Raw genomic sequence first — 20,733 nt, 5'->3', positions numbered from 1 at the left:
TGGGGACAGAGGGGGCAATGGGGACAGTGGGGACAATGGGGACGGTGGGGGCAACAGGGGCAATGGGTACAGTGAGGGCAACGGGGACAGTGGGGGCAATGAGGACCACGGGGGTGGTGGGGACAGTGGGGGCAATGGGGACAACGGGGGACGGTGGGGGAAATGGGGATGGTGGGGGCAATGGGGACAGAGGGGGCAATGGGGACGGTGGGGGCAATGGGTACAGTGGGGGCAACGGGGATGGTGGGGGTAATGAGGACAACGGGGATGGTAGGGACAACAGGGACAGTGGGGGCAATGGGGACAACGGGGACAGCGGGGACGGTGGGGACAATGGGGACGGTGGGGGCAATGGGGACAACGGCGACGGTGGGGGCAATGGGGACAACGGGGACGGTGGGGACAGCGGGGACAGTGGGGACAGCGGGGACGGTGGGGGCAATGGGGACAATGGGGACGGTGGGGGCAATGGGGACAACGGGGACAGTGGGGATGGGATGGAGTGTAGGGCACAGGGGGCAGGGACAGAGGGGACATGGGGCAGGGGCACAGGGGACACAGGGCGCAGACATTGGAGACACTGGGCAAGGACAGAGGGGACATGGAGCAGAAAGCGGTGGCACAGGGGACACAGGACAGAGGGGACACGGAGCAGAAAGTGGTGGCACAGGTGACATGGAGCAGGGACAGAGGGGACACGGAGAGAAAGTGGTGAAACAGGGGACACAGGGCAGGGACACGGGGGACACGGGGCGGGGACAGAGGGAACACAGGGCAGGGATAGAGGTGACATGAAGCATGAAGTGAAGTGACACAGGGCAGGGGCTGAGGTGACACAGAGTAGGGACATTGGAGACACTGGGCAGGGGCAGAGGGGACACAGGACGGGGGGACACGGAGCAGAAAGCGGTGGCACAGGGGACATGGAGCAGGGATGGAGGGGACACAGGACAGAGGGGACATGGGGCACAAGGTGGTGGCACAGGGGACATGGGACAGAGGGGACACGGAGCAGAAAGTGGTGGCACAGGTGACATGGAGCAGGGGTGGAGGGGACACAGGACAGAGGGGACATGGAGCAGAAAGCGGTGGCACAGGGGACACAGTGCAGGGACACTGGGGACACGGGGCGGGGACAGAGGGGACATGAAGCATAAAGTGAAGTGACACAGGGCAGGGGCTGAGGTGACACAGAGTAGGGACATTGGAGACACTGGGCAGGGGCAGAGGGGACACAGGACGGGGGGACACGGAGCAGAAAGTGGTGGCACAGGGGACATGGAGCAGGGATGGAGGGGACACAGGACAGAGGGGACATGGAGCAGAAAGTGGTGGCACAGGGGACACGAGACAGAGGGGACACGGAGCAGAAAGTGGTGGCACAGGGAACACAGGGCAGGGACACTGGGGACAAGGGGCGGGGACAGAGGGGACACAGGGCAGGGACAGAGGTGACATGAAGCATAAAGTGAAGTGACACGGGGCAGGGGCTGAGGTGACACAGTGTAGGGACATTGGAGACACTGGGCAGGGGCAGAGGGGACACAGGACGGGGGGACACAGAGCAGAAAGCGGTGGCACAGGGGACATGGAGCAGGGATGGAGGGGACACAGGACAGAGGGGACATGGGGCACAAGGTGGTGGCACAGGGGACATGGGACAGAGGGGACACGGAGCAGAAAGTGGTGGTACAGGTGACATGGAGCAGGGACAGAGGGGACATGGAGCAGAAAGTGGTGGCACAGGTGACATGGAGCAGGGACAGAGGGGACATGGAGCAGAGAGCAGGGACAGAGGGGACACGGAGCAGAAAGTGGTGGCACAGGTGACATGGAGCAGGGACAGAGGGGACATGGAGCAGAGAGCAGGGACAGAGGGGACACGGAGCAGAAAGTGGTGGCACAGGGAACACGGGGCAGGGACACTGGGGACACAGGGCAGGGACACTGGGGACATGGGGCGGGGACAGAGGGGACATGAAGCATAAAGTGAAGTGACATGGGGCAGGGGCTGAGGTGACACAGTGTAGGGACATTGGAGACAATGGGCAGGGGCAGAGGGGACACAGGGCAGGGACACTGGGGACACGGGGCGGGGACAGAGGGGACACCGGACAGGACAGAGGTGACATGAAGTATAACGTGAAGTGACACCGGGCAGGGACAGAGGGGACACAGGACAGAAAATAGGGGACACTGGACAGGGAGGGAGGTGACAGGGGGCAGGGACAGAGGTGACACAAAGCATAAAGTGAAGTGACACGGGGCAGGGACTGAGGTGACACAGGACAGCGAACAGGATACGCGGTGGGGACTGAGGGGACATGGGGCAGGGACAGAGGGGACACAGGACAGAAAACAGAGGGGACGTAGGACAGGGGCTGAGGGGACACAGCACAGGGACAGGACAGAGGTGACATGGAGCATAAAGTGAAGTGACGCGGGGCAGGGACTGAGGGGACACGGGGTGGGGACAGGACAGAGGTGACATGAAGCAAAAAGTGACACAGAACAGAGAGGGGACACGGGGCAGGGACCGAGGGGACCCTGGTGACACTGGTGGCTCTGGTGACACGGTCCCTGTCCCCAGCTGAGCAGTACTTGGGGTACCTCGTGTCCATGCAGCACCGGGATAAGGGACACAGGGGATGTTGGGGACATGGGGGGACCGAAGGGACACTGGGGGTGTTGGGGCTGTGGGAGGGGACCCTGGTGACACTGGTGACACTGTCCCTGTCCCCAGCTGTGCCCCGAGGGTGCTGAGCAGTACGTGGGGTACCTGGTGTCCATGGGGCAGATGGATGAGGGACAGGGGGATGTTGGGGACACATGAGGACCAAGGGGACACTGGGGGCGTTGGGGCTGTGGGAGGGGACCCTGGTGACACTGGTGACACTGTCCCTGTCCCCAGCTGTGCCCTGAGGGTGCTGAGCAGGACGTGGGGTACCTGGTGTCCACGGGGTGGGTGGATAAGGGACAGGGGGATGTTGGGGACACATGAGGACCAAGGGGACACTGGGGGCATTGGGGCTGTGGGAGGGGACCCTGGTGACACTGGTGACACTGGTGACACTGTCCCTGTCCCCAGCTGTGCCCCGAGGGTGCTGAGCAGGACGTGGGGTACCTGGTGTCCGTGGGGCAGCTGGATGAGGGACAGGGGGATGTTGGGGACATGGGGGGACTGAAGGGACACTGGGGGTGTTGGGGCTGTGGGACGGGACCCTGGTGACACTGGTGACGCTGTCCCCAGCTGTGCCCCAAGGGTGCTGAGCAGGACGTGGGGTACCTGGTGTCCACGGGGTGGGTGGATAAGGGACAGGGGGGATGTTGGGGACACATGAGGACCAAGGGGACATTGGGGCTCTGGGAGGGGACCCTGGTGACACCAATGTCACTGTGGTGTCCCCAGCTGTGCCCCGAGGGTGCTGAGCAGGATGTGGGGTACCTGGTGTCCATGGGGCAGCTGGATGAGGGACAGGGGGATGTTGGGGACACATGAGGACCAAGGGGACACTGGGGGCGTTGGGGCTGTGGGATGGGACACTGGTGACACTGGTGACACTGGTGACACTGTCCCTGTCCCCAGCTGTGCCCTGAGGGTGCTGAGCAGTACGTGGGGTACCTGGTGTCCATGGGGCAGCTGGATGAGGGACAGGGGGATGTTGGGGACACATGAGGACCAAGGGGACACTGGGGGCGTTGGGGCTGTGGGAGGGGACCCTGGTGACACTGGTGATACTGGTGACACTGTCCCTGTCCCCAGCTGTGCCCCGAGGGTGCTGAGCAGTACGTGGGGTACCTGGTGTCCGTGGGGTGGGTGGATAAGGGACAGGGGGATGTTGGGGACACATGAGGACCAAGGGGACACTGGGGGCGTTGGGGCTGTGGGAGGGGACCCTGGTGACACTGGTGACACTGGTGACACTGTCCCTGTCCCCAGCTGTGCCCCAAGGGTGCTGAGCAGGACGTGGGGTACCTGGTGTCCGTGGGGCAGCTGGATGAAGGACAGGGGGGATGTTGGGGACACATGAGGACCAAGGGGACATTGGGGCTCTGGGAGGGGACCCTGGTGACACTGATGTCACTGTGGTGTCCCCAGCTGTGCCCCAAGGGTGCTGAGCAGGATGTGGGGTACCTGGTGTCCATGGGGCAGCTGGATGAGGGACAGGGGGATGTTGGGGACACATGAGGACCAAGGGGACACTGGGGGCGTTGGGGCTGTGGGAGGGGACCCTGGTGACACTGGTGACACTGGTGACACTGTCCCTGTCCCCAGCTGTGCCCCGAGGGTGCTGAGCAGGACGTGGGGTACCTGGTGTCCATGGGGCAGCTGGATGAGGGACAGGGAGGATGTTGGGGACATGGGGGGACCGAAGGGACACTGGGGGCGTTGGGGCTGTGGGAGGGGACCCTGGTGACACTGGTGACACTGTCCCTGTCCCCAGCTGTTCCCCGAGGGTGCTGAGCAGGACGTGGGGTACCTGGTGTCCGTGGGGCGGCTGGATGAGGGACAGGGGAATGTTGGGGACACATGAGGACCAAGGGGACATTGGGGCTCTGGGAGGGGACCCTGGTGACATTGATGTCACTGTGGTGTCCCCAGCTCTGCCCCGAGGGTGCTGAGCAGGACGTGGGGTACCTGGTGTCCATGGGGCGGCTGGATGAGGGACAGGGGGGATGTTGGGGACACATGAGGACCAAGGGGACATTGGGGCTCTGGGAGGGGACCCTGGTGACACCAATGTCACTGTGGTGTCCCCAGCTGTGCCCCGAGGGTGCTGAGCAGGACGTGGGGTACCTGGTGTCCGTGGGGCAGCTGGATGAGGGACAGGGGGGATGTTGGGGACACATGAGGACCAAGGGGACACTGGGGGCGTTGGGGCTGTGGGAGGGGACCCTGGTGACACTGGTGACACTGGTGACACTGTCCCTGTCCCCAGCTGTGCCCCGAGGGTGCTGAGCAGGACGTGGGGTACCTGGTGTCCACGGGGTGGGTGGATAAGGGACGGGGGGATGTTGGGGACACATGAGGACCAAGGGGACACTGGGGGTGTTGGGGCTGTGGGAGGGGACCCTGGTGACACTGGTGACACTGGTGACACTGTCCCTGTCCCCAGCTGTGCCCCGAGGGTGCTGAGCAGTACGTGGGGTACCTGGTGTCTGTGGGGCGGCTGGATGAGGGACAGGGGGGATGTTGGGGACACATGAGGACCAAGGGGACATTGGGGCTCTGGGAGGGGACCCTGGTGACACCAATGTCACTGTGGTGTCCCCAGCTGTGCCCCGAGGGTGCTGAGCAGGACGTGGGGTACCTGGTGTCCATGGGGCGGCTGGATAAGGGACAAGGGGGATGTTGGGGACACATGAGGACCAAGGGGACACTGGGGGCATTGGGGCTGTGGGAGGGGACCCTGGTGGCACTGGTGACACTGGTGACACTGTCCCTGTCCCCAGATGTGCCCTGAGGGTGCTGAGCAGGATGTGGGGTACCTGGTGTCCATGGGGCGGCTGGATGAGGGACAGGGGGGATGTTGGGGACACATGAGGACCAAGGGGACACTGGGGGCGTTGGGGCTGTGGGAGGGGACCCTGGTGACACTGGTGACACTGTCCCTGTCCCCAGCTGTGCCCCGAGGGTGCTGAGCAGGACGTGGGGTACCTGGTGTCCGTGGGGTGGGTGGATAAGGGACAGGGGGATGTTGGGGACACATGAGGACCAAGGGGACATTTGGGCTCTGGGAGGGGACCCTGGTGACATTGATGTCACTGTGGTGTCCCCAGCTGTGCCCCGAGGGTGCTGAGCAGGACGTGGGGTACCTGGTGTCCATGGGGCGGCTGGATGAGGGACAGGGGGATGTTGGGGACACATGAGGACCAAGGGGACACTGGGGGCGTTGGGGCTGTGGGAGGGGACCCTGGTGACACTGGTGACACTGTCCCTGTCCCCAGCTGTGCCCCGAGGGTGCTGAGCAGGACGTGGGGTACCTGGTGTCCATGGGGCAGCTGGATGAGGGACAGGGGGGATGTTGGGGACACATGAGGACCAAGGGGACATTGGGGCTCTGTGAGGGGACCCTGGTGACACTGATGTCACTGTGGTGTCCCCAGCTGTGCCCCGAGGGTGCTGAGCAGTACGTGGGGTACCTGGTGTCCATGGGGCGGCTGGATAAGGGACAAGGGGGATGTTGGGGACACATGAGGACCAAGGGGACACTGGGGGTGTTGGGGCTGTGGGAGGGGACCCTGGTGACACTGGTGACACTGTCCCTGTCCCCAGCTGTGCCCCGAGGGTGCTGAGCAGGACGTGGGGTACCTGGTGCCCATGGGGCACCTGGATGAAGGACAGGGGGGATGTTGGGGACACATGAGGACCAAGGCGACATTGGGGCTCTGGGAGGGGACCCTGGTGACATTGATGTCACTGTGGTGTCCCCAGATGTGCCCTGAGGGTGCTGAGCAGGACGTGGGGTACCTGGTGTCCATGCAGCACCTGGATAAGGGACAGGGGGGATGTTGGGGACACATGAGGACCAAGGGGACATTGGGGCTCTGGGAGGGGACCCTGGTGACACTGGTGACACTGTCCCTGTCCCCAGCTGTGCCCCGAGGGTGCTGAGCAGGATGTGGGGTACCTGGTGTCCATGGGGTGGGTGGATGAGGGACAGGGGGATGTTGGGGACACATGAGGACCAAGGGGACACTGGGGCTCTGGGAGGGGACCCTGGTGACACCAATGTCACTGTGGTGTCCCCAGCTGTGCCCCGAGGGTGCTGAGCAGGACGTGGGGTACCTGGTGTCCATGGGGCAGCTGGATGAGGGACAGGGGGATGTTGGGGACACATGAGGACCAAGGGGACACTGGGGGCATTGGGGCTGTGGGAGGGGACCCTGGTGACACTGGTGACACTGGTGACACTGTCCCTGTCCCCAGCTGTGCCCCGAGGGTGCTGAGCAGGACGTGGGGTACCTGGTGTCCACGGGGTGGGTGGATAAGGGACAGGGGGGATGTTGGGGACACATGAGGACCAAGGGGACATTGGGGCTCTGGGAGGGGACCCTGGTGACATTGATGTCACTGTGGTGTCCCCAGCTGTGCCCCGAGGGTGCTGAGCAGGATGTGGGGTACCTGGTGTCCATGGGGCGGCTGGATGAGGGACAGGGGGATGTTGGGGACACATGAGGACCAAGGGGACACTGGGGGCGTTGGGGCTGTGGGATGGGACCCTGGTGACACTGGTGACACTGGTGACACTGTCCCTGTCCCCAGCTGTGCCCCGAGGGTGCTGAGCAGGACGTGGGGTACCTGGTGTCCATGGGGTGGGTGGATAAGGGACAAGCGGGATGTTGGGGACACATGAGGACCAAGGGGACATTGGGGCTCTGGGAGGGGACCCTGGTGACACTGATGTCACTGTGGTGTCCCCAGCTGTGCCCCGAGGGTGCTGAGCAGGACGTGGGGTACCTGGTGTCCGTGGGGCGGCTGGATGAGGGACAGGGGGATGTTGGGGACACATGAGGAGCAAGGGGACACTGGGGGCGTTGGGACTGTGGGAGGGGACCCTGGTGACACTGGTGACACTGGTGACACTGTCCCTGTCACCAGCTGTGCCCTGAGGGTGCTGAGCAGTACGTGGGGTACCTGGTGTCCGTGGGGCGGCTGGATGAGGGACAGGGGGGATGTTGGGGACACATGAGGAGCAAGGGGACACTGGGGGCGTTGGGACTGTGGGAGGGGACCCTGGTGACACTGGTGACACTGGTGACACTGTCCCTGTCACCAGCTGTGCCCTGAGGGTGCTGAGCAGTACGTGGGGTACCTGGTGTCCGTGGGGCGGCTGGATGAGGCCGCGCAGCGTCTGGCCCGGTTGGTGAACGACGAGCGCTTCGTGTCCCGCGAGGGGAAATCCAACTACCAGGTGCGGCACCCATGGGTGCTGGGGGGTGCTCGGGGGCACCCATGGGTGCTGGGGGGTGCTCGGGGGCACCCATGGGTGCTGGGGGGGCTCGGGGTGTCCCCGGTGCCACTGTCCCCTCTGTGTGTCCCCAGCTGTGGCAGCAGCTGTGTGACCTGCTGTCCCAGCCCCTGCAGTGTCAGGGGTCCCTATGGGTGTCAGGGGTTCCCATGGGTGCTGGGGGGCTCTGGGTGGTTTGGGGGGCTCTGGGTGTCCCTGAGTGTCTCTGGGTGACCCTGGTGCCATTGTCCCCTTGTCCCCAGCTGTGGCAGCAGCTGTGTGACCTGCTGTCCCAGCCCCTGCAGTGGGTGTCAGGGGTCCCTATGGGTGTCAGGGGTTCCCGTGGGTGCTGGGGGGCTCTGGGTGGTTCGGGGGTGTCAGGGGGTCTTGGGAGGCTCTGGGTGTCAGTGGTTCCCATGGGTGCTGGGGGGCTCTGGGTGTCCCTGGGTGTCCCTGGGTGTCCCCTGATGCCATTGTCCCCTTGTCCCCAGTTGTGGCAGCAGCTGTGTGACCTGCTGTCCCAGCCCCTGCAGTGGGTGTCAGGGGTTCCCATGGGTGCTGGGGGGCTCTGGGTGTCTCTGGGTGTCCCTGGGTGACCCTGGTGCCATGTCCCTTGTCCCCAGCTGTGGCAGCAGCTGTGTGACCTGCTGTCCCCGCCCCTGCAGTGGGTGTCAGGGGTTCCCATGGGTGTCAGGGGTTCCCATGGGTGCTGGGGTGCTCTGGGTGTCCCTGAGTGTTTCTGTGTGACCCTGGTGCCATTGTCCCCTTGTCCCCAGCTGTGGCAGCAGCTGTGTGACCTGCTGTCCCAGCCCCTGCAGTGGGTGTCAGGGGTTCCCATGGGTGTCAGGAGTTCCCATGGGTGCTGGGGGGCTCTGGGTGGTTTGGGTGTCCCTGTGTGACCCTGGTGCCATTGTCCCCTTGTCCCCAGCTGTGGCAGCAGCTGTGTGACCTGCTGTCCCAGCCCCTGCAGTGGGTGTCAGGGGTTCCCATGGGTGTCAGGGGTTCCCATGGGTGCTGGGTGTCCCTGGGTGTCCCTGAGTGTCTCTGGGTGACCCTGGTGCCATTGTCCCCTTGTCCCCAGCTGTGGCAGCAGCTGTGTGACCTGCTGTCCCCGCCCCTGCAGTGGGTGTCAGGGGTCCCTATGGGTGTCAGGGGTTCCTGTGGGTGCTGGGGGGCTCTGGGTGGTTTGGGGGTGTCAGGGGGGCTTGGGAGGCTCTGGGTGTCCCCTGATGCCATTGTCCCCTTGTCCCCAGCTGTGGCAGCAGCTGTGTGACCTGCTGTCCCCGCCCCTGCAGTGGGTGTCAGGGGTTCCCATGGGTGCTGGGGGGCTCTGGGTGTCCCTGGGTGTCCCTGGGTGACTCTGTTGTCACTGTCCCTTGTCCCCAGCTGTGGCAGGAGCTGTGTGACCTGCTGTCCCTGCCCCTGCAGTGTCAGGGGTCCCTATGGGTGTCAGGGGTTCCCATGGGTGCTGGGGGGCTCTGGGTGGTTTGGGGGGCTCTGGGTGTCCCTGAGTGTCTCTGTGTGACCCTGGTGCCATTGTCCCCTTGTCCCCAGCTGTGGCAGCAGCTGTGTGACCTGCTGTCCCCGCCCCTGCAGTGTCAGGGGTTCCCATGGGTGCTGGGGGGCTCTGGGTGGTTTGGGTGTCCCTGTGTGACCCTGGTGCCATGTCCCTTGTCCCCAGCTGTGGCAGGAGCTGTGTGACCTGCTGTCCCAGCACCCCGAGCGCATCCGCTCCCTGGACGCCGGCTCCATCATCCGGGGGGGCCTCACGCGCTTCACGGACCAGCTGGGCCGGCTCTGGGGGGCGCTGGCCGACTGTTACATCCGCAGCGGCCACTTCGAGAAGGTGACGTGTCCCCAACTGCCACCAGGACCCCGGCTCCGCACCCCAAACCTCCCCAGGGCCACTACAACCACTGTCCCTTGTCCCCAAACCACCTCAGGGCCACCACGGTCACTGTCCCATGTCCCCAAACCTCCCCATGGCCACCACAGTCACTGTCCCTTGTCCCCAAACCTCCCTAGGGCCACCACAGTCCAAGGGTTCTGTCCCCAGGGCCACCACAATCACTGTCCCTTGTCCCCAAACCTCCCCAGGGCCACCACAACCACTGTCCCTTGTCCCCAAACCACCTCAGGGCCACCACAGTCACTGTCCCATGTCCCCAAACCTCCCCAGGGCCACCACAACCACTGTCCCTTGTCCCCAAATCACCCCAGGGCCACCAGGACCCCGGCTCCGCACCCCAGACCTCCCCAGGGCCACCATGGTCACTGTCCCCAAACCTCCCCAGGGCCACCATGATCACTGTCCCTTGTCCCCAAACCACCTCAGGGCCACCACGGTCCCAGGGTTCTGTCCCCAGGGCCACCATGGTCACCATCCCTTGTCCCCAGACCTCCCCAGGGCCACCACAACCACTGTCCCTTGTCCCCAAACCACCCCAGGACCACCAGGACCCTGGCTCCGCACCCCAGACCTCCCCAGGGCCACCACAGACACTGTCCCTTGTCCCCAAACCATCTCAGGGCCACCACAGTCCCAGGGTTCTGTCCCCAGGGCCACCATGGCCACCATCCTTTGTCCCCAAACCTCCCCAGGGCCACCATGGTCCCTTGTCCCCAAACCTCCCCAGGGCCACCGTGGTCACTATCCCCTGTCCCCAAACCACCCCAGGGCCACCACAGTCACTGTCTTGTGTCCCCAAACCTCCCCAGGGCCACCAGGGTCCCAGGTTTCTGTGCCCATGTCACCCGGTCCCCACAGACCCAGGGCCACCCCTGGAGCTCCAGCCAAGCTTGTCCCTGTCCCCGTCCTGCTGTCCCCAGCTCCCTGTCCGTGTCCCCATCCCTGTCTCCGTGTTCTGTCCCTGTCCCCGTCCCTGTTCTGCTGTCCCTGTCCCCACACTGTGTCCCTGTCCTGATGCTCTGTCCCTGTGCCATTGTCCCCATCTGTGTTCCTGTCCCCACGCCGTTGTCCCCACGCCCTGTCCCCATCCCATTGTCCCCGTCCCATTGTCCCCATTCCTGTCCCCACACTCTCTCCCCGTCCCATTGTCCCCGTCCCATTGTCCCCGTCCCATTGTCCCCGTCCCATTGTCCCCACGCTCTCTCCCTGTCTCATTGTCGCATTGTCCCCATCCCCGTCGCCCTGTCCCCATCCCTGTCCCCATCCTTGTCCCTGTCCCCATCCTTGTCCCTGTCCCCATCCTTGTCCCTGTCCCCACGCTCTCTCCCCGTCCCGTTGTCCCCGTCCCGTTGTCCCCGTCCCATTGTCCCCATTCCTGTCCCCACACTCTCTCCCTGTCTCATTGTCACGTTGTCCCCATCCCTGTCGCTCTGTTCCCATCCTGTTGTCCCCATGCTGTGTCCCCGTTCCTGTCCCCATGCTGTCCCTGTGCCGTGTCCCTGTCCCCATCCTGTATCCTTGTCAGTGTCCCTGTCCCAGTGTCCCCGTGCCATTGTCCCTGTCCCCACGCTGTGTCCCCGTCCCATTGTCCCCGTCCCTGTCCCCACGCTCTCTCCCTGTCTCATTGTCACGTTGTCCCCATCCCCGTCGCTCTGTCCCCATCTCTGTCCCCATCCTTGTCCCTGTCCCCACGCTGTGTCCCCGTCCCATTGTCCCTGTCCCCACGCTCTCTCCCTGTCTCATTGTCGCGTTGTCCCCGTCCCATTGTCCCCGTCCCATTGTCCCCGTCCCATTGTCCCCACGCTCTCTCCCTGTCTCATTGTCGCGTTGTCCCATTGTCCCCGTCCCATTGTCCCCGTCCCATTGTCCCCACGCTCTCTCCCTGTCTCATTGTAACGTTGTCCCCATCCCCGTCCCATTGTCCCCGTCCCATTGTCCCCACGCTCTCTCCCTGTCTCATTGTCACATTGTCCCCATCCCCGTCGCTCTGTCCCCATCCCTGTCCCCATCCCTGTCCCCATCCCTGTCCCCATCCCTGTCCCCATCCCTGTCCCCATCCTTGTCCCGTTGTCCCCGTCCCGTTGTCCCCGTCCCGTTGTCCCCGTCCCGTTGTCCCCGTCCCGTTGTCCCCACGCTCTCTCCCTGTCTCATTGTCACGTTGTACCCATCCCCGTCCCATTGTCCCCGTCCCATTGTCATCACGCTCTCTCCCTGTCTCATTGTCACGTTGTCCCCATGCTCTGTCCCTGTCCCCACGCTGTGTCCCCGTTCCTGTCCCCATGCTGTCCCGGTGTCCCCGTCCCCACACTGTGTCCCCGTCCCGGTGTCCCCCGTCCCTGTCCCCACGCTCTCTCCCTGTCTCATTGTCGCGTTGTCCCCATCCCCGTCCCGTTGTCCCCGTCCCGTTGTCCCCATGCTCTGTCCCCGGTCCCGTTGTCCCCGTCCCGTTGTCCCCGTCCCGTTGTCCCCGTCCCATTGTCCCCACGCTCTCTCCCTGTCTCATTGTCACGTTGTACCCATCCCCGTCCCATTGTCCCCGTCCCATTGTCCCCGTCCCATTGTCCCCATCCCATTGTCCCCACGCTCTCTCCCTGTCTCATTGTAACGTTGTCCCCATCCCCGTCCCATTGTCCCCGTCCCATTGTCCCCGTCCCATTGTCCCCGTCCCATTGTCCCCACGCTCTCTCCCTGTCTCATTGTCACGTTGTCCCCGTCCCATTGTCCCCGTCCCATTGTCCCCGTCCCATTGTCCCCGTCCCATTGTCCCCACGCTCTCTCCCTGTCTCATTGTAACGTTGTCCCCATCCCCGTCCCATTGTCCCCGTCCCATTGTCCCCGTCCCATTGTCCCCGTCCCATTGTCCCCACGCTCTCTCCCTGTCTCATTGTCACGTTGTCCCCGTCCCATTGTCCCCGTCCCATTGTCCCCGTCCCATTGTCCCCGTCCCATTGTCCCCACGCTCTCTCCCTGTCTCATTGTCGCGTTGTCCCATTGTCCCCGTCCCATTGTCCCCGTCCCATTGTCCCCGTCCCATTGTCCCCACGCTCTCTCCCTGTCTCATTGTCGCGTTGTCCCCATCCCCGTCCCATTGTCCCCGTCCCATTGTCCCCGTCCCATTGTCCCCACGCTCTCTCCCTGTCTCATTGTCGCGTTGTCCCATTGTCCCCGTCCCGTTGTCCCATTGTCCCCGTCCCATTGTCCCCGTCCCATTGTCCCCGTCCCATTGTCCCTGTCCCATTGTCCCCACGTTCTCTCCCTGTCTCATTGTCCCGTTGTCCCCGTCCCGTTGTCCCCGTCCCGTTGTCCCCGTCCCGTTGTCCCCACGCTCTCTCCCTGTCTCATTATCACGTTGTCCCCATCCTCTTGTCCCCATGCTGTGTCCCGTTCCTGTCCCCATCCCCATCCTGTATCCTTGTCCCCGTGTCCGCGTCCCCACGGTTCCCGTGTCTGTGTCCCCACGGTTCCCGTGTCCGTGTCCCCACGGTTCCCGTGTCCGCGTCCCCACGGTTCCCGTGTCCGCGTCCCCACGGTTCCCGTGTCCGTGTCCCCACGGTTCCCGTGTCCGCGTCCCCACGGTTCCCGTGTCCGCGTCCCCACGGTTCCCGTGTCCGTGTCCCCACGGTTCCCGTGTCCGCGTCCCCACGGTTCCCGTGTCCGCGTCCCCACGGTTCCCGTGTCCCCGTCCCCACGGTTCCCGTGTCCGCGTCCCCACGGTTCCCGTGTCCCCGTCCCCACGGTTCCCGTGTCCGCGTCCCCACGGTTCCCGTGTCCCCGTCCCCACGGTTCCCGTGTCCCCGTCCCCACGGTTCCCGTGTCCCCGCAGGCGCGGGACGTGTACGAGGAGGCGGTGCAGACGGTGATGACGGTGCGGGACTTCACCCAGGTGTTCGACAGCTACGCGCAGTTCGAGGAGAGCGTCATCGCCGCCCGCATGGACACCGCGACCCACGCGGCCCGCGACGACGACGGTGCGACGGGGGGCGGCCACAGGCCCCCCAAAAACACGGGGGGTTGGGGGTTCCTGCCTCAGTTTCCCTAGAAATGGGGGGTTGGGGGTCTTGCCTCGGATTAACCCCAAAAACAGGGGGTTTGGGGTTTGTGGCTCAGTTTAACCCCAAAAACAGGGGGTGTGGGGTCCTGGCTCAGGGTCCCCAAAACATGGGGGGTTTGGGGGTTCATACCTCAGTTTAACCCCAAAAACAGGGGGTTTGGGGTTCCTGCCTCAGTTTAACCCCAAAAACAGGGAGTTTGGGGTTTGTGGCTCAGTTTAACCCCAAAAACAGGGGGTGTGGGGGTCTGGGCTCAGGGTCCCCAAAACGGGGGGTTTGGGGGTTCATACCTCAGTTTAACCCCAAAAACAGGGGGTTTGGGGTTTGTGGCTCAGTTTAATCCCAAAAACAGGGGGTATGGGGTCCTGGCTCAGGGTCCCCAAAACATGGGGGGTTTGGGGGTTCATACCTCAGTTTAACCCCAAAAACAGGGAGTGTGGGGTTCCTGCCTCAGTTTAATCCCAAAAACAGGGGGTTTGGGGGTCTGGCCTCAGGGTCCCCAAAACATGGGGGGTTTGGGGGTTCATACCTCAGTTTAACCCCAAAAACGGGGGGTTTGGGGTTCCTGCCTCAGTTTAACCCCAAAAACAGGGGGTTTGGGGTTCCTGCCTCAGTTTAACCCCAAAAACAGGGGGTGTGGGGGTCTGGCCTCAGGGTCTCCAAAACATGGGGGGTTTGGGGGTTCATACCTCAGTTCAACCCCAAAAACAGGGGGTTTGGGGGTTCATACCTCAGTTTAACCCCAAAAACAGGGAGTTTGGGGTTCCTGTCTCAGTTTAACCCCAAAAACAGGGGGTTTGGGGTTTGTGCCTGAGTTTAACCCCAAAAACAGGGGGTGTGGGGGTCTGGCCTCAGGGTCCCCAAAACATGGGGGGTTTGGGGGTTCATACCTCAGTTTAACCCCAAAAACAGGGGGTTTGGGGTTACTGCCTTAGTTTAACCCCAAAAACGGGGAGTTTGGGGTTTGTGCCTCAGTTTCCCCCCAAAAACACAGGGTGTAGGGGTCTGGCCTCAGGGTCCCCAAAACATGGGGGGTTTGGGGGTTCATACCTCAGTTTAACCCCGAAAACAGGGGGTTTGGGGTTCATACCTCAGTTTAACCCCAAAAACAGGGGGTTTGGGGTTCATACCTCAGTTTAACCCCAAAAACAGGGGGTTTGGGGTTCCTGCCTCAGTTTAACCCCAAAAACAGGGGGTTTGGGGTTCATACCTCAGTTTAACCCCAAAAACAGGGGGTTTGGGGTTCCTGCCTCAGTTTAACCCCAAAAACGGGGAGTTTGGGGTTTGTGGCTCAGTTTAACCCCAAAAACAGGGGGTGTGGGGGTCTGGCCTCAGGGTCCCCAAAACATGGGGGGTTTGGGGTTCGTGCCTCAGTTTATCCCCAAAAACAGGGGGTGTGGGGTCTGGGCTCAGGGTCCCCAAAACATGGGGGGTTTGGGGGTTCATACCTCAGTTTAACCCCAAAAACAGGGGGTTTGGGGTTCATACCTCAGTTTAACCCCAAAAACAGGGGGTTTGGGGGTCTGGGCTCAGGGTCCCCAAAACATGGGAGGTTTGGGGGTTCATACCTCAGTTTAACCCCAAAAACAGGGGGTTTGGGGGTTCGTGCTTCAGTTTAACCCCAAAAACAGGGGGTGTGGGGGTCTGGGCTCAGGGTCCCCAAAACGGGGGGTTTGGGGGTTCATACCTCAGTTTAACCCCAAAAACAGGGGGTTTGGGGTTTGTGCCTCAGTTTAACCCCCAAAACAGGGGGTGTGGGGTTCCTGCCTCAGTTTAACCCCAAAAACAGGGAGTTTGTGGTTTGTGCCTCAGTTTAACCCCAAAAACAGGGGGTTTGGGGTTCCTGCCTCAGTTTAACCCCAAAAACGGGGTGTGGGGTCTGGGCTCAGGGTCCCCAAAACATGGGGGGTTTGGGGGTTCATACCTCAGTTTAACCCCAAAACACGGGGAGTTTGGGGTTCCTGCCTCAGTTTCCCTGGTTCCCCTGATCCCCCCATGTCCCCCATGTCCCCCGTGTCCCCTGACGTGTCCCCTGTGTCCCCAGGGGAGGTGGAGCTGGAGCTGCGGCTGGCGCGGTTCGAGCGGCTCATGTCCCCTGATCTCCCCATGTCCCCTGATCCCCCCGTGTCACCCAGTCCCCCCATGTCCCCTGTGTCCCCTGATCCCCCCGTGTCCCCTGACGTGTCCCCTGTGTCCCCAGGGGAGGTGGAGCTGGAGCTGCGGCTGGCGCGGTTCGAGAGGCTCATGTCCCCTGATCCCCCCGTGTCCCCCAGTCCCCCCATGTCCCTGTGTCCCCTGATCCCCCTTGTCCCCCATCTCCCCTGACGTGTCCCCTGGGGAGGTGGAGCTGGAGCTGCGGCTGGTGCGGTTCGAGCGGCTCATGTCCCCTGATGCCCCTGTGTCCCCCATGTCCCCTGATCCCCCCAGTCCCCCCATGTCCCCCATGTCCCCCGTGTCCCCTGACGTGTCCCCTGTGTCCCCAGGGGAGGTGGAGCTGGAGCTGCGGCTGGCGCGGTTCGAGCGGCTCATGTCCCCTGATCCCCCCGTGTCCCCCATGTCCCTCAGTCCCCCCATGTCCCCTGTGTCCCCTGATCCCCCCATGTCCCCTGACGTGTCCCCTGTGTCCCCAGGGGAGGTGGAGCTGGAGCTGCGGCTGGTGCGGTTCGAGTGGCTCATGTCCCCTGATTCCCCCGTGTCCCCCAGTCCCCCCATGTCCCCTGTGTCCCCTGATCCCCCCATGTCCCCCGTGTCCCCTGACGTGTCCCCTGTGTCCCCAGGGGAGGTGGAGCTGGAGCTGCGGCTGGCGCGGTTCGAGTGGCTCATGTCCCCTGATCCCCCCGTGTCCCCTGTGTCCCCTGGTCCCCCCGTGTCCCCCATGTCCCCTGTGTCCCCTGATCCCCCCATGTCCCCCGTGTCCCCTGACGTGTCCCCTGTGTCCCCAGGGGAGGTGGAGCTGGAGCTGCGGCTGGCGCGGTTATAGCGGCTCATGTCCCCTGATCCCCCCGTGTCCCCCATGTCCCCTGATCCCCCCGTGTCCCCCAGTCCCCCCATGTCCCCTGTGTCCCCTGATCCCCCCATGTCCCCCGTGTCCCCTGACGTGTGTCCCCTGTGTCCCCAGGGGAGGTGGAGCTGGAGCTGCGGCTGGCGCGGTTCGAGCGGCTCATGTCCCCGTCCCCCATGTCCCCTGTGTCCCCTGATCCCCCCGTGTCCCCCAGTCCCCCCATGTCCCCTGTGTCCCCTGATCCCCCCGTGTCCCCTGACGTGTCCCCTGTGTCCCCAGGGGAGGTGGAGCTGGAGCTGCGGCTGGCGCGGTTCGAGCGGCTCATGTCCCGGCGGCCGCTGCTGCTGAACAGCGTCCTGCTGCGCCAGAACCCGCACAACGTGCACGAGTGGCACAAGCGCGTGCAGCTGTACGAGGGACAGCCCCAGCAGGTGGGGACACCGGGGTGGGACGGGGACACTCAGGGGTGATGGGGACTTAGGGACGCCAGGGACATGGGGACAATCGGGGGTGATGGGGGTGTGGGGTGTAGGGGGTCACAGGGACACCAGGGACAGTAGGGGGTGGTGGGGATGTGGGGTGTAGGGGGACACTGGGGATACCAGGGGCGTGATGGGGACGTGGGGTGTAGGGGGACGCGGGGACACTTGGGGGGTGATGGGGACTCAGGGACAGCAGGGACACGGGGACACTCGGGGGGTGATGGGGTTGTGGGGTGTAGGGGGACACGGGGACACTTGGGGGGTGATGGGGACTCAGGGACAGCAGGGACACGGGGACACTCGGGGGGTGATGGGGTTGTGGGGTGTAGGGGGACGCGGGGACACTTGGGGGGTGATGGGGACTCAGGGACACGGGGACACTCAGGGGGTGATGGGGTTGTGGGGTGTAGGGGGACGCCAGGGACGTGGGGTCACAGGGGGACAGGGTGGCTATAGGGGAACATGGGGACACAGGGGGACAGGGTGGATATAGGGGGACATGGGGACACAGGGGGACAGGGTGGATATAGGGGGACAGGGTGGATATAGGGGGACATGGGGACATAGGGGGACAGGGTGGGTATGGGGGGACAGAGGGACATGGGGACAGGGGCGTATATGGGGACGAAGGGACAGAGTGGGTATATGGGGATGTGGGGGGACACAAGGTGAGAATAGGGGTACACTTGGGGACACCAAGATGCCTACAGGTGACACCTGGGGACATTGGGGTGGCTTTATGGGACATACGGGGACATTGCAGTGGGTACGGGGGACACTCGGGGACAGGGCCAAGTACAGGGGGACACGGGGCGGGTGGAGGGGACACGTGTGCGCACCGAGGCCATGCACCTGGGGGGTGACACTGGGGGGTGTCCCCGTTGTCCCCAGATCATCAGCACGTACACCGAGGCCGAGCAGCTCGGGGGTGTCCCCGCAGTGTCCCCATTGTCCCCTTTGTCCCCAGATCATCAGCACGTACACCGAGGCTGTGCGCACCGTGGACCCCCAGAAGGCCACGGGCCGGCCCCACGGGCTCTGGGTGGCGTTCGCCCGCTTCTACGAGGACAACGGGCAGCTGGAGGACGTGAGTGGCACCTGGGACCCCCGGGGACACCGACTGTCACCTCCTGAGACACCCACCCACCTGGCACCTGTGGGGACACCGACTGTCACCTCCTGAGACACCCACCCACCTGGCAGCCCCGGGGACACCGACTGTCACCTCCTGGGACACCCACCCACCTGGCACCCGTGGGGACACCGACTGTCACCTCCTGAGACACCCACCCACCTGGCACCCCTGGGGACACCGACTGTCACCTCCTGGGACACCCACCCACCTGGAACCCCCGGGGACACCGACTGTCACCTCCTGAGACACCCACCCACCTGGCACCCCTGGGGACACCGACTGTCACCTCCTGAGACACCCACCCACCTGGCACCCCCGGGGACACCGACTGTCACCTCCTGAGACACCCACCCACCTGGAACCCCCGGGGACACCGACTGTCACCTCCTGAGACACCCACCCACCTGGCACCCCTGGGGACACCGACTGTCACCTCCTGAGACACCCACCCACCTGGAACCCCTGGGGACACCGACTGTCACCCCTGGGGACACCCACCCACCTGGCACCCCTGGGGACACCGACTGTCACCTCCTGAGACACCCACCCACCTGGCACCCCCGGGGACACCGACTGTCACCTCCTGAGACACCCACCCACCTGGCACCTGTGGGGACACCGACTGTCACCTCCTGAGACACCCACCCACCTGGCACCCCTGGGGACACTGACTGTCACCTCCTGAGACACCCACCCACCTGGCACCTGTGGGGACACCGACTGTCACCCCTGGGGACACCCACCCACCTGGCACCCCTGGGGACACCGACTGTCACCTCCTGAGACACCCACCCACCTGGCACCCCCGGGGACACCGACTGTCACCTCCTGAGACACCCACCCACCTGGCACCCCCAGGGACACCGACTGTCACCTCCTGAGACACCCACCCACCTGGCACCTGTGGGGACACCGATTGTCACCTCCTGGGACACCCACCCACCTGGCACCTGTGGGGTCACAGACTGTCACCCCTGGGGACACCCACCCACCTGGCACCCCCGGGGACACCGACTGTCACCTCCTGAGACACCCACCCACCTGGCACCCCTGGGGACACCGACTGTCACCTCCTGAGACACCCACCCACCTGGCACCCCCGGGGACACCGACTGTCACCTCCTGAGACACCCACCCACCTGGCACCCCTGGGGACACCGACTGTCACCTCCTGAGACACCCACCCACCTGGCACCTGTGGGGACACCGACTGTCACCTCCTGAGACACCCACCCACCTGGCACCCCTGGGGACACCGACTGTCACCTCCTGAGACACCCACCCACCTGGCACCTGTGGGGACACCGACTGTCACCTCCTGAGACACCCACCCACCTGGCACCCCCGGGGACACCGACTGTCACCTCCTGAGACACCCACCCACCTGGCACCTGTGGGGACACCGACTGTCACCTCCTGAGACACCCACCCACCTGGCACCCCCGGGGACACCGACTGTCACCTCCTGAGACAACCACCCACCTGGCACCCCTGGGGACACCGACTGTCACCTCCTGAGACACCCACCCACCTGGCACCTGTGGGGACACCGACTGTCACCTCCTGAGACACCCACCCACCTGGCACCCCCGGGGACACCGACTGTCACCTCCTGAGACACCCACCCACCTGGCACCTGTGGGGTCACAGACTGTCACCTCCGGGGACACTGACTGTCACCCTGAGACACCCACGAAACTGTCACCCCTGGGACACCCACCTAACTGTCACCTCCTGGGGACACACCTGGCACCTCTGGGGACACCGACTGTCACCTCCTGGGGACACCCACCCACCTGGCACCTCTGGGGACACCCACTCACCTGTCACCTCCTGGGACACCGACTGTCACCTCCTGGGGACACCCACTCACCTGTCACCTCCTGGGGACACCGACTGTCACCTCCTGGGGCACCCACCCGCCTGTTACCTCTGGGGACACCCACTCACCTGTCACCTCCTGGGGACACCCACTGTCACCTCCAGGGACACCAACTGTCACCCCTGGACACCACCTGTCACCTCCTGGGACCCCAGTTGTCCCTAGTGTCCCCAAACCTGCCTGTCCCACATCTCCCCCAAACCGTCACTGTCCCCATGTCCCCAAACCTGCCTGTCCCTTGAGTGTCTCCAAAACCTGGGTGTCCCCCCATCTCCCCCAAACTGTCACTGTCCCCATGTCCCCCCAAAACTTTCTGTCCCCCA

The 20,733-nt window shown here is 64.1% G+C and overlaps 1 protein-coding gene across 1 annotated transcript in view; it reads left to right on the top strand.

The window, feature by feature from the left end:
* XAB2 (XPA binding protein 2) overlaps positions 1–20,733 on the top strand; it is an 85,407-nt gene that overhangs the window by 18,725 nt on the left and 45,949 nt on the right. Inside the window, exons 5-9 of the mRNA XM_065043796.1 lie at positions 7,782–7,916; positions 9,634–9,798; positions 13,685–13,829; positions 17,191–17,342; positions 18,361–18,480. Of these exons, the coding sequence (XP_064899868.1) occupies positions 7,782–7,916; positions 9,634–9,798; positions 13,685–13,829; positions 17,191–17,342; positions 18,361–18,480 (717 nt within the window). The remainder of the gene's footprint in view (positions 1–7,781; positions 7,917–9,633; positions 9,799–13,684; positions 13,830–17,190; positions 17,343–18,360; positions 18,481–20,733) is intronic.

The sequence above is a fragment of the Columba livia genome, chromosome 30, assembly GCF_036013475.1.
Source record: "Columba livia isolate bColLiv1 breed racing homer chromosome 30, bColLiv1.pat.W.v2, whole genome shotgun sequence".
Lineage (NCBI taxonomy): Eukaryota > Metazoa > Chordata > Aves > Columbiformes > Columbidae > Columba > Columba livia.
This window is presented reverse-complemented; position numbering and strand designations above follow the sequence as displayed.